This window comes from Motacilla alba, chromosome 5 (genome assembly GCF_015832195.1).
Source record: "Motacilla alba alba isolate MOTALB_02 chromosome 5, Motacilla_alba_V1.0_pri, whole genome shotgun sequence".
NCBI lineage: Eukaryota > Metazoa > Chordata > Aves > Passeriformes > Motacillidae > Motacilla > Motacilla alba.
Window position 1 is genome coordinate 55,064,311 of NC_052020.1, and position 12,594 is coordinate 55,076,904.

Genomic DNA, 12,594 nt, shown 5'->3' on the forward strand with positions numbered 1-12,594 from the left:
GCAGAGTCAGAGCCCAAAGGATTATTTCTTGGCATTGTTGGTTTGGGTTTGTTTTTTGTTTTCTTTTTCATTTTGAAAATTAATTTGGGGATTACGAACAATTATGCTCTTGCACATTAATCGCTGGCATCTAAAATTTTCACATGAAGAAACAACACATGGAAATATTAAAGCACTCATCTTACGGACATGGATCCGAGAACTGTTTAATAGCAGTCAGTGAAGGGGTAACATTGTGCTTTAATCTACAGTTTAAAAATAATGATTTGTATATCTACGTAGTAAAACAATAAAATTAAGAACAGAAACTGGTATTAGGAAACAGTGAAAATGTAATAATTAAACACATGATGCTTTTCAAAGCTTTATACTTAATGAGCCTAAATAGACACCTATGGTTAGGAGGGTCTTAAAAAAATAATAAAAAAGAGACTTATTTTCAATTTTTTTTCCTTTTCAAATTTTTTTACTATACTTATGCTTTGCTTTGGTGTTCTCTCTGCTGCCAACTTAATGCTTTAACAGTATGTTTATGCTTATGTTCTTTTCAAATGCTTGGCATTATAGTGAGATCTCATATCTTTCCTCAAATTAAATTTTGCTCCACATACTCCACATGTATACAGATGAACATCCCTGTGCTGCTCCAGTTGCTCATTATTTGGGAATATCTGAAAGCAGACCTGGCATATAGTCTCTCCAGCTGATAAGTGAGATATCATATGCCGTACATGGTCATGTTTTCGGAAGTTTCCTTGATCACAAATGGAACAGACATACCTGGCCATGCCTTTGTGCATATCATTGTGGAGCCGCAACTGGCGCTCTCTTAAGAACTGCTTCCCACATGTCTGACAAACAAACTGTTTTTCCTTGGTATGAACGGTATAGTGTTCCCGCAAGTGGCAACGCTGATAAAATCCTTTCCCGCAAAGGTTGCAGAAATGCTTACGCCTGTGATCCCTCTCGTTCTCTTCCAACATGGAGTTCTTGAACAGATCTTGCTCCAGGCAGTTTGACATATGTTCAACCACTAGGTTTTCAGTATCAAAACGCTGGCCGCAATTAGGGCATCGGAAAGGACAGGCAGAATGCTTGTATAACTGGTTTTTTTGAAGGCTGTTCATTTGGAAGTGACTGTCCCTGAAGTCCTCTAGCATCTCTGCAAACATCATGTCCCTTATTTCTGACTGCTCCTCGGGGTTTTCTTCCAAGTCCATTTTCTCCTCAGAATTTCTGATCCCGTTCATGGTCAGATCTTGGGGTTCTCCACAGGTCTGTGCATGCTCCTGTAGCTGCTTGCCTTTGACCAGTATTTGACCACACTTGCCACAAGCACATATATTTTCTATGTGTTTGGATAAATAATGAGAGGACAGATCTTCCTCAGTGATTGTTAGCCCACAAAGTTCACAGGGAGCATTCTCCACATCTTCCTGCACTGAAGAAGCCTTGCTGTTAAGGTGCCGTGGACTTTTCAAACACTTTCTTTCATCCTCATCCATGGATAAACGAGGCTTTAGAGTCTTCCGAGCATTTCTCTTCTCTCTCATCTCTTCCTCGACGTAGTATCTGTAAAGCGGCTCTTCCTGCTCATCGTCTAGGTCATCATTGTCAGAAGACTCATTGCAGTCTTTATCTGCCACCTTGATAATATTAAAATCCTTCAGCTCATCCGTAGGATTGTCCTCTGGCTCTACCTTGATGATAATCCTCTTCCTCTCAGAGGCTCTACTTCCTTCTTCACCTGATGTCTCGGAGGCAACAGTGCTGCTTTTTCTGCTCGTGATGTTTGACACGGGAGATGATGAATCGTCCGCAGCATGGTTTGAGTCCCCCTTGTATTTTTCTGTTTGTGTGGAGGTCATTTTAGAAGTAGAGTTCTTTTCACTAAAGTCTATTTTCTCAGCACTGTAGTACCTGGCACTTTGGTAGGAATGCCTGTTGGTGCATGTTAACACGTGCTCATCCAGTAGCTTTTCACAGCTAAAACTAAACCCGCAGCTGTCGCAGGTGAAGCTCCTTCCAAACCGGCGCGAGTGTGACACGCGCTCCTTTGTGTGAGAGAATTTGGACGTGGTGCTTTTTTTGCAGACATCAAACAGTTGCTCGGGGAAGCTGTTGAGGTGCAAAGTTTCTTCCTCAGGCTCTTTGTTATGGGATGTATTTACCGTTGAACTTGGTGGCTCCATGCCCCACCTGTTTGCTTCGCTGCCATTTCTAGCAAGTGCGTCTTCATACATTCTCACACCAAATATCATTTTACTAGTCTGCGTGCTAGAAGCAGGAGATGAACATTTTAAACTAGATGAGTCTGTGTCCTGTATATCTTCTAGACACTCAGGTACGTTATATAGCTGTAAATAGTTCATGGCCACTTTAAATTGCTCAAAATTGGCAGGGGCTGTCATAATTTTTCCTAAATACATGAACTGTAAAATAAGATCAAAGCATTCAGCACTAATCTTCATGTTGCTTAGATTCAGCTGGGCTGTAGTGTTTTGATGGTTCATAAAAAACATCCTAAAATAGGCGCTGCAGGCAGCAAGGACTGCTTTATGTGCTTGAAAATAAATATCATCGATAGCGATGCAGCAGTCGCACAGAAAGCCCCACTCTCTTTGCTTGTTTAGCTGCTGAAGGACATAGTTGCTATGGCTGGTTTTTGCCATCTTGTACTTCGATTACAGCCCTGCATAAAGAAAAAGGTATCTGTTAAATCACGACCACAAAACCCAAAGCCTACTTCAACGTAGGGAGGAACTGCCACCTTTTTTCACTCTAGATCTTCCTATTCTGCCAGTCTGCAGTACAGCTTCCTGTCTGGAGATCTCTGCTGGTAACTACTTATGAATATTGATGCCAGTGAAAACATCCATAATTCCATGTGCTCACCACTAGACTTACAAGACTAGTAAACTAATAAACATAACCAGCACACATGTCAATCAGAGCTGCTAGAATATAAATTAGCAAATATATCTCCAAGTCCTACAGCCAAGGTTTTCAGATATGAATTCTGAATGCAGAACTTCAAAAACTTCACAGGGTAGACTTCTGTAAGATGGCCCCAGGACAACACCTATACAAGGTAAACTGGCTGTCAGAAACCACTCTTCAGTCTCAACTTGCCTTTTTACCTGTCAGTCCAACGGGCACATGATGCAACACACACTGGAAACCTGGCCAGGCTCAAACTGGTCTTTCCCTCCTCATTAAAGGGAATTAAGAGACAACAGAGCACCCACATAAGCTACTCCACACATTTTGCTCTTTGTGGCAGCTGAGGGACCATCTCAACCTTCTCTGCAAGGCGTCCTGCAAACCAGGAACTGCAAACTCAAACGCCTTCTCAGAAGCAGAGGGCAGCCCAGCTGCGGTGGCACGTCCCACGTTCGAGCCCAGAGCTGCAGATGGTGACCAGGCGAGCTGCGTGACAGCCACAAGGACTGCAGAGGCAGGAAGTGGTGCACGCCGTGCCTCCAACTGCTCTCAAAACCACTCGTTCAGAGCGCTGAAATGCAAGCAAAACACGTAGATGGGAAAGCGGACAAAGAAAAACTCAGCAATGGAGAACTGAGAGAGCGGGCAAGGCAGAGGTGGAGCCACGGTGAAATGAAGCCTCGGCAAAAACTGGAGAGAAAAGTCTGCCAGTGCTGAGGGTTGCTCTATGTGAAATCACTAACTCATCCTCAAGAGAAAAGAGGAATAAAACTTCATGGTTTATGTTAACATAAATATCCAGAAGAAATGCAGTGTATACAGGAGGTGTGTGTTTGATTAAAGACAAACTTCACCAAGTGTGGCCAGCACCTAGTCACGACTCACTTTGGAAGAAAAACCTTTACTGAAACACATAAGCTGTTCTAACTGCACAGGCTGAGGGGGTAAGGAACCAGAAGAGGGTATAGAGAACACCCTAATTGAAATGAAAAACATAAAGCAGTAATGAGGATTCTTAACATTTTGAAAGGTTATTGCAAACAATACAAATAACTGTATGAGGTTTGTGCAAATAAAGTCCAGGCTAGCAAATAATATATACTAAAGGGCATTTTATGACTCAATGAAATGCATGGATTGATTTGCAACCACTCTTTTAACTGCCCAAAATTTAAACACAACACACACACAAATGCTCCATTTTTCTTCTTATTTTCCTAACAGCTTACATCTCCTAGGGGGAAAAATGGGTAGAGAAATTAAATTCCACAATTAGTGTTGAATTCGCAAGTCATAGGCGTTGCCTGGCCTGTTAAGCAGAAAACCTAGAATTAAGTCCCCGTTCTTCATTCCACAAAGGACTGCCACAGCAGAAAGGCTCCCAAGTTCTCGAGAAAAGAACATGCTCACCCCACCCAGCAATATTCCCTACTGCCAACTCGCACAGCAGTTCTTATGGATCACCCCCAGCACAAGATCTTGTCTGGCAACAGGAACCTTGAGATTTGGGTTGAACTACCCTGACAGCAAGCATCTGAATGGCAGCTGCTCCTCTCCTCTCAACCCCACCCTCCACGCCCAGAACTTCAGGCAAGCACCCTGCCATAATAATTCTCAGACTGGTTTGGCCCAGTGATGTCCACTGCAGAAATGCAACTCACTGCATGGAGTTCATTTCTCTTTTTTTACTAACTTGCAAGGCAGTGGCTTTGAAAGTAGGAGAACCTCTGAAACAACTCCACATCTTTTCAACAGAAACTGATTATTGTCTGTGTCACTGGGTGATTTCAGAAGTTTCTGTGAAGAACAGCAAAGCTCTTGACATCAAGTAATAATAAAAGTGCACTTCATATTCTTCCAAGTGGTAATGTGTTTTGGATTTGAGGCAATTCATTAGATGCTTAAATGTTACTCAATCTATTGTATTAAGAATGGCAGCTGCATAATGATAAAGAATTAACTTCAACTTCCACATTCTAAGAGTGAAAACCAACGAGAAAATGAGATGATGCCGTCTAAGGCACCACTGGCCTCTCGGTGTGAGCTGCCAACACGACAAGAAAAGGCTCAGGACAGCTCATGTTAACTTCCCCATCCTCATAAAGCGGCAAGTTCAAAATGTTTTATTTAATTGTGGTTTTTTTACACTAGATACACTCCACTGTGTCCTCCAATAGAAAAACAGCAACACAAACAGCAAACCTGTACAAAACAGGTGGTCACAAACTATCTGCAGGCACCTGCAGATGGGGTCGTTTCCAGATGGTGGGAACAACGACTGACAGCACACAAACTCGCCTTTTTAAAGTCTTCTTCTTTGAAAATGGTAAAAGGTATTTCTCCTTTTGACAGATGAAGTCCTGCAGAACTTTTAGCACTTGGATCCTGACGTGCAACAATGACCCACTGGCAATGCCACCACTCAGGGAAAAAAGGGTGGAGCATGAGGCTGCTTGAGCAGGATGGCAAGGTTCTGGATTTGACATGTACTTGGTCTCTACCACAGTAGTACTACATGTAGGCTTTAAAACAGAGTGTATGGGGTTATTTGTGTTAATGACAGTCCTGGCATCCTCCCTCTGGATGCTGTGTTAACCTGCTGGATATAACTTCCCACCACAAGAGCCTGTGTCAGGCTATTTAAAACTTTGACACATTTCAACCAGCAATGGCAAAACTTTCCTTCTGAAACCTTGGACTGATTACTTTTTTTCCCGCCTCCACAGAAAACCTCAGCCAAAACGGTTCCAAAAATGAGGGTAAGAAAAAGCTTTCATGTATGCAGATTATTATTTTTTCATTTAGAAATTAAAAGTTTCTCTTCCAAAATCTTTGAGGAGACACTTTCTGTGGGAGAAAGCGTTATGACTTAGATATGTTGTCACAATATAAAAATCTGCCTGAATTTGGCCAAACTATATGCTTCAGGGGGAGAAGATACAAATTATCAGTTTATTCACACTTAAGACTTTTGTTAGTTATTGAAACTTCAGATTACAGCCTCGCTGAGAACATTTCATCTTCTTGCAGCTGCTTAGTAAACAGGGCCCTCCATGAGCCATCCGCAGAGAAATCCCCTTTTGCACAGAGCTCTGCCTTGGTTTTAAACTACTAAAGGGTTGATTCAGATAGAGGGAAGAAATTTTTTATTATGAGGGTGTTGAGACACTGGCACAGGTTGCCCAGAGGGGTGGTGGATGCCCCCAACCTGGAAACACTCAAGGCCAGGCTGGATTGGGCTCTGAGCAGCCTGGTTTTGTTGATATCCCTGCTCGTTGCAGGGGGTTGGACTAGATGGCATTTAAAGATCCCTTCCAACCCAAACCATTCCATGATTCTGTATGCCACCTCCACAATGCCACAGCTGATAGCAAAGCCTCCTGGAGACTGCTCCACAGCATGACTCCCCACGGGGTCTCAGCTTCCCTCGTGGTAGCTGATGGAGAAGATGCCCAGTTCTGGCTGAGAGAGAGCCAGAGCCAGGAAGGGATGTAGGGAAAACACAGGGAGATTGGGAAATGTGAGGAGGATGTGATGGAAACCCTCTGGAAATCTGGAGAGAAGAAAAGGGCAGACTGGGAACACAGTGCTGAGCCAGGAGAAGGGCACTGGGATTAGGAAGCAGCAGTAGGAATTAAAAAGGAGTGTAATGAGGGTCTAAACAAGGGAAGAAGCCATTTGGGCACAGGGCTGGGAAGAGCCAGGCTGCAGGGCCTAGGGCAGAAGGGGTAAAAACCACAGACAAGCTCTTCCTGGGGGATGGGTGGAAAACAATTGCAGCATTCATGCCTTCAGAGCAGGAACTGTACCCCAAATTCCCAATCCTGCCGTCCCTTTGCCATCAACAAGCATGACAGGCTTGCTGACAAACTCCTTCCCAACAAGAGCAAGCTCTCAGAAAATGGTAATTTATCATTACTTTGTTACTTTAATTGCTAAAATGGCAGCAATCTGCATTTATCGCTCATGTGGGTGGATCAGTACTGCAAACTATTTTTTAAGTTTGCTTTAGAAAAAAATAAAAAACAGTTATTAGAATGAAAACAGGTCCTTTTACAGAAAATTCAAGGTATACACATATATTAGGTATATACCAAAGTACATTCTTCCATCCTTCTTACCAAAATTTCCCTTACTCAGCATATCCTCTGGATCTGTCCAGGCCTGGATCTGAGCAGTACAAGACAAGATCCCTGCTCGTTTGGCCAAGCATTTGGAGGATGTGAAGTGAATGAGAGGTGGGGGACAAAAAGGAGGATCTCACAGCAATGACCACTGCTTGGAGAACATCATCCCATTGCTGTCAATGCCAGGACAAGTAATTTCCATCTTTCAGTCTGGGGTTTTCTTAATAAGCCTGGCTTGTATTTTTTGGATGTCAAATTTATTCACACAGGTAAACACCACTGGTGGCAGCTGAGGCCAGTGGGAGCTATCCTTTGTAGGTATTAAACAGCGAGTATCTTGGAAAATTAAAGCTCCATACAGGTTGAGTTTGTCAACCCAAAGCTTTTAATTATTTCTGATCCTCTCTTTCAAAGAGAGGAAAATCACCAGCCACTTGCCCTGTGGACTAGAACACTTTGTGAAGCATCCAAATCCTGGAGGCACCAACCTCACAAGTCCACAAGGAACCCAAGTGACTCCATCTTCAGCAGTGATTGATTTGTGTGGTAAATGCAACAAAGGCCACATTGGAAGCAGTCCTGAATGATGCAGAGGTGTTCTGAAAAAATGTGCTAGAAAAGCATTTGATATGAAAATGAAAACTGAAGGTATTTGACTTGGGCATTTTCACTCTGATTTTCAAACTACAAGTCTCTATATGCATTTTATTTCCCTAGTAGATATTTATTTTTACACAGTCAAGCTTTGATTCAAGCTACTTGTCTGCCACCAGATTTTTCTTTTGAAGCACCACTTAGATGCTATTCAGATGTGACCATGAACAAGGTTAAGTTGCAGTACTACACTAACCAATTATGTTGTTTTTAAGTCTGCTAACAAGAAAATATAGGTATTTACTACAGCTCCATGCTGTCATTTCCTCACACTTGAAAGTTTTCTGAGAGGTTTTAAAACAAAAGAAGTTAAAAAAGTCCTCAAGCAAAGAAGTAGTGAAGTTCTTTTGCTAACTTCTCTGTCTTTAAAACAGACATACCACAAGGTTCAGAATTCAGGAGCCTTTCGGCTCCTAAAATTAGTAGGTGGTTTTCAAAACCCAGCATTTCCACTGCTGAGCATGCAAAAACATAGCACTTACATGCTTAGTTACTGGCTCCTTTTCTTTGGAAACCAAGAACAGGCTGGACAAAAGTGTAATAAATGAGTGGAGAATTTGGTGCTAATAGAAAATGAGACTGGAAAACCTCAAGCAAACAACGCCCAGTTATCCAAAAAACAAGCACACAAGAATCAGAAAGCAAATCTCCCATTGCTGTCTGTCTCCATACCCCACCCTGGTGTGGGTTCCCAAGAACTCTTCCCCCTAATTTTGCCATTGTGGGTCAGATCTACCAAAAAGCCTGGATTCCTAAATGACAGCACTGACAGACTGCAGAAAATCCCATGGAACATGTATAAATTCTCCACACAACACCCAAGAAGTTTCTGTGTTCTGCTGCTGCACTGACCACAGAGCTGTCAACAGGCTACACCTTTTGCCTAGATACACTCAATAGGAAGCCATAGAGATTGCTCTGGGTGCCTCAGTTTACGCAAACACTGAAAAAACAGCAAAGAACTTGGGGCCAGGTGACAACTGCCCACCTCAAGAGCGAGTATGCCTTGCAAGCATAGCCTTGATCATAAATTAAAACAGCTATGGGAATTCCATGTACTGCCAGGGAAAATGTAATTAAGCTCCATTATTCAGGCTATGAAGGACTAAAGGTATAATTTATCCTCCTCTCCCAGCCCTTCCAATCGCCTGCCTTTCAGGCATGTCAGTTGGGAAGATGACTCCAGTGAGGCAGATACTCATCTTCAGACACATCGCAATGGCTGAATCAACTCATCTTAAACACACTCCTGCACAATGGACAGGAACAAGTTTCATGGCACTTGGGCTAGATTTGAACCAGGGGAAAGGAAGACACTCCAAAGCCTCCAGCATGAGCTGTCAGAGCTCCTGGATGCCCTGCTCTCCACTGCTCAGCCAGCAGTTCTCTGCTGATTCAGCATCCATGCCCACAAATGAGAAACAGACGTCAAATTTTAGCAAGTTATGCTCCTCAACTGCTAACTGAAAATTAGTTAAGATACATTACATGGTCTTAGGTCAGAAGACTCCTTGAAAGACAAGGAATACATCTTGACAGGAAAAAAAAAAAAGAAAACAGAGTTTGTGCTAAAGCCCCATCTCAACTTCAAAGAACTTTAGATCAGATCTAGGGAGTAGAAGTCCTAGAGAGACCTTATGCAGTCCTTTAAAGTAACTTTCTAGCCACAATTTGACTCTAGAAAGTCACAGTTATCTTTTATCTGGCACCTTTACAGCTGTCAGGCAACACGGTAATGATATGTTTAAAAGAAACAATTAGTGGGGAAAAATCTATGACATCCAATTTATGCTTTGCAGCAGAAAGACGAGCCTTTTCATCTCAGCTCTCCAAGTTACACCAACTTTCAACTTCTGGAGGCACCTTGGTGGTTTAACCACGTTTTGAGACCCTCAAATGAAGTCCCAGGTGCCTTCCAGGAAAGGATCCTTGGCTAAATACAGGCTGCACTTTGGTGTAACAAGTTGCTGGATGCACATGAACGAAGCACGTTAACTTGTGACACACAGATCAGACTACAGGTTTTCTTGACTCTTCCTGGTCTTAAACGTTTCACATTTTACTTTCAGCGTACTAAAAATAAAAATAAGGCAACTAGGGTCTCCATCCAGTGAAATAGATCTAATATGGGGGAGAAAAAGCAACAGCCAGTGAATTCTGGAGTTTTGCAGTGACACTGTGTGCACAAATTAAAAATGATCAGACCAATTTGAGGATATAAATGGTCCTCATGCAAATTATGTCAGCTGCTGTGCCCACACACTGTGTCCGCAGCAGAACTCTTTGGGTGAGGATGTTTACCATTCCCAAGCAAAGGCAGGGCTGAATAACCCAACTGCTGGAGAACCACTGCCCAAACAGAAAAATGAACACATGGCTTCTCAGTCTACATGTGTAAGTACAGAACAACTCTAGTAAGAGGCCCAGCTGTAACAACTAAGAGAAAGGACACCAGGCTTTTATCAGGGAACTTTCACTATCTCAGTTCTGAGCAGCTATTCTATTTCCATCCAGCAGGTAAATAGCTATTGCGGCTTTGTCCATCCCGGATTTTCAGGGCTTTCCACTGTCAGCAAGAACAGAAATCTGTGAAAGAAGCAGCCACTGACATTCAAGTAAGAAAGCATCTAAAAACCCAAATCCCTGGTTGTCATGAGCCCTCTCAATGTAATACTGCTAATTCCTGTGCCAGTGACAACAGTGGCTGAGTCTCATGAAGGGAAAGACTTGTGCAAGCAGAGCTGAAGCATCTGTTAAGTCTGTGATCTTACTCCCACAAAACTTTCTGGCTACTAGGAAGAAGTGGCTTCTATTACTTCTCCGAGCTTGCCACACAGCACCAACCCACATCTTCATTTACCTGCATCCAACCCCCCCAGTGGGTGCTGGTTCCCTGCTACCTCAAACATCAGCAGAGTGCAGCTAATACTGCTCGTTACTCCTTAGGTTTTCTGGCCAGTCATCCAAAAATCTCTCCACAATCTTGTCAACTCGCTTTGCTGTTGCTGCCTAGGAAAATCTCTGCAACCGCTCGCGTTTGGCCGGTTTTCCCCACGGCCATATGGTCCCAACGCCTCTCCTCCGCTCGCCATGAAAGCTTAACTTGTAATTCGGCAAAAACGAGAAGCCCGCATCCCCCTGCTCACGGCTGCTCTGTGGGTTTTTCCAAGAGCTGTAATGAGGAATGTTAAACAAACACCTTTAATTAAAGGAATGTTTGTTTAGTGTAATTAAATGCCTACGGAACACCGCACTGTTGCAACCCCGGATAGTTTTGCAGTGCGTGCTGTACCTTGCGATACTCGAGTGCGAGGGAAATATTGCAAGTGACAACCTGGCCGTAAACACCCAAATATTAAGCAGCGTCCAAGCCATGCTACCCGTTTACCAACGCCTACGTGTCAAGAGGAACCGGCACTCCTGTATCAGCTGAAACGGGGTAAACTTGAGAAACTGAGTTACAAAAAATCCTGAAAAATAGAGAGGAATAAAACCCCAGCCCCAAACTCACAGCGTTTTCAGTCCCATTTCCTCTACTCTCTTCAACTACCTTTCTATCCGAGCAGAAAAGACGAGTCCTTTGAAGAACGAGACTTTCGACACCGCTCCCACAGCGGCACAAGGCTTGTTTTTTATGTGACAAAAGTATTCCCCTTCCTTTCCAGCCGCCTCCACGGCGATCCAGCGCATTGCCAGCCCCGAGTGAAACCCAAGTCTCCCGCCTGGCAGGGTGGAGCATTCCCTCCGGGCTGCAGCTCCGCTCCGTTTTTCGCTAAACTACCGCAACTCACTCAAAGTTTTTGGGCGTTTATTTTGTGAAGACAAAAGGAAGAGAAGCGGCGGGACCCACGGCGGGGGCCGGGGCCAGGCGCGATAGCGGCACTCGAGATGTTTACCGCGACTTCGAGCCCCGGAGCCACGCGGGCGGCGCGGTGCCCTTCCCTTCCCTTCCCCGCCTCTCGCCCCTGCACCTCCCTAGGCCGCTTCTTGCTCTCCAGCGCGGCATCTCCCGACCCCCGCCCCGCAGGCGGAGCGCGCCCGCCGCGACCCCCGGAGAGAAGCAGGGAGGGCGGGAGGGAGGGAAAGAGGGAGCGGGAGTCGGAGCCGGAGCCGGACCCGCCGCCGCGGCGCCGCCGCTCAGCCCCCGCGCGGTCCCCGCGGCGCCGCTCCGCTCCGCGCCGTGCCCTGCCCGGCCGCCGGGCGCAAGGTCACCGCTCCGGCCGCCGGCCAGGGACCGGCCGCGGCTGGAAAGCCCCTACCTGGCAGCGCCGCCGCCACTATGGCGGGCCGCGCCGGGCCACGCCGCCGCTCGGCACTTCCCACCTCCCGCCGCCGGCGGAGCTGCGGCCGCCTCCCGCCTCCTCCTCCCCGGGTCCCGGCGGCGGCCCCCGGGCCCCGCTTACCGCGGCTCGGGGAGAGGCGGCGGCCGCCGACGGGGAGCTGTGCCCGCGCCGCTCCCGCCGCTGCTGCTGCTGCCGCTGCCGCCGCGGCTGCAACAAAGGACTTCCGCCCCGCCGCGCTGCCGCTGCCGCAGCGCCGGCTCCGCCGCGACCGCACGGAGCCGGACCCCTCCCCTCGGCGGCCGCGGCTCCCGGCGCCGCCGCTGCCAGCGCTGCTGCGCCGCCGCCAATGCCGGGGCCCGGCGGGCGGCTCCCTGCCGCGCTCCGCTCTCCTCCCATGCCGCCGGGGACGCGGCGCGGCGCGGGCTGGCGCTGCCGGAGCCCCCTCAGCCCGGCTCCTCCCCGTCCTCCGGCGGAGCCCCCCGGACCGGCGGCGGGGCAGCGTTCGCCGGCCGGAGCCCACCGGGACCCCTCGGCCGGGCTGTCCCGCCTCGCTGCTCTCCCGGCCCCCCGCAGTCCGCCCCTTCCCC

At 46.5% G+C, this 12,594-nt stretch overlaps 1 protein-coding gene across 6 annotated transcripts in view; it reads right to left on the bottom strand.

Annotated features, from left to right (window-relative positions):
• Positions 1–12,594, bottom strand: part of ZBTB1 (zinc finger and BTB domain containing 1) — a 28,562-nt gene that overhangs the window by 15,540 nt on the left and 428 nt on the right. For 2 of the 6 annotated variants that reach the window (XM_038137456.1, XM_038137457.1), the window contains exon 2: positions 192–2,692. In XM_038137456.1, coding sequence (XP_037993384.1) covers positions 537–2,672 — 2,136 coding nt within the window. In that variant the 5' untranslated portion in view covers positions 2,673–2,692 and the 3' untranslated portion in view covers positions 192–536. The other 4 variants (XM_038137459.1, XM_038137454.1, XM_038137455.1 and 1 more) reach the window with 4 other exon arrangements.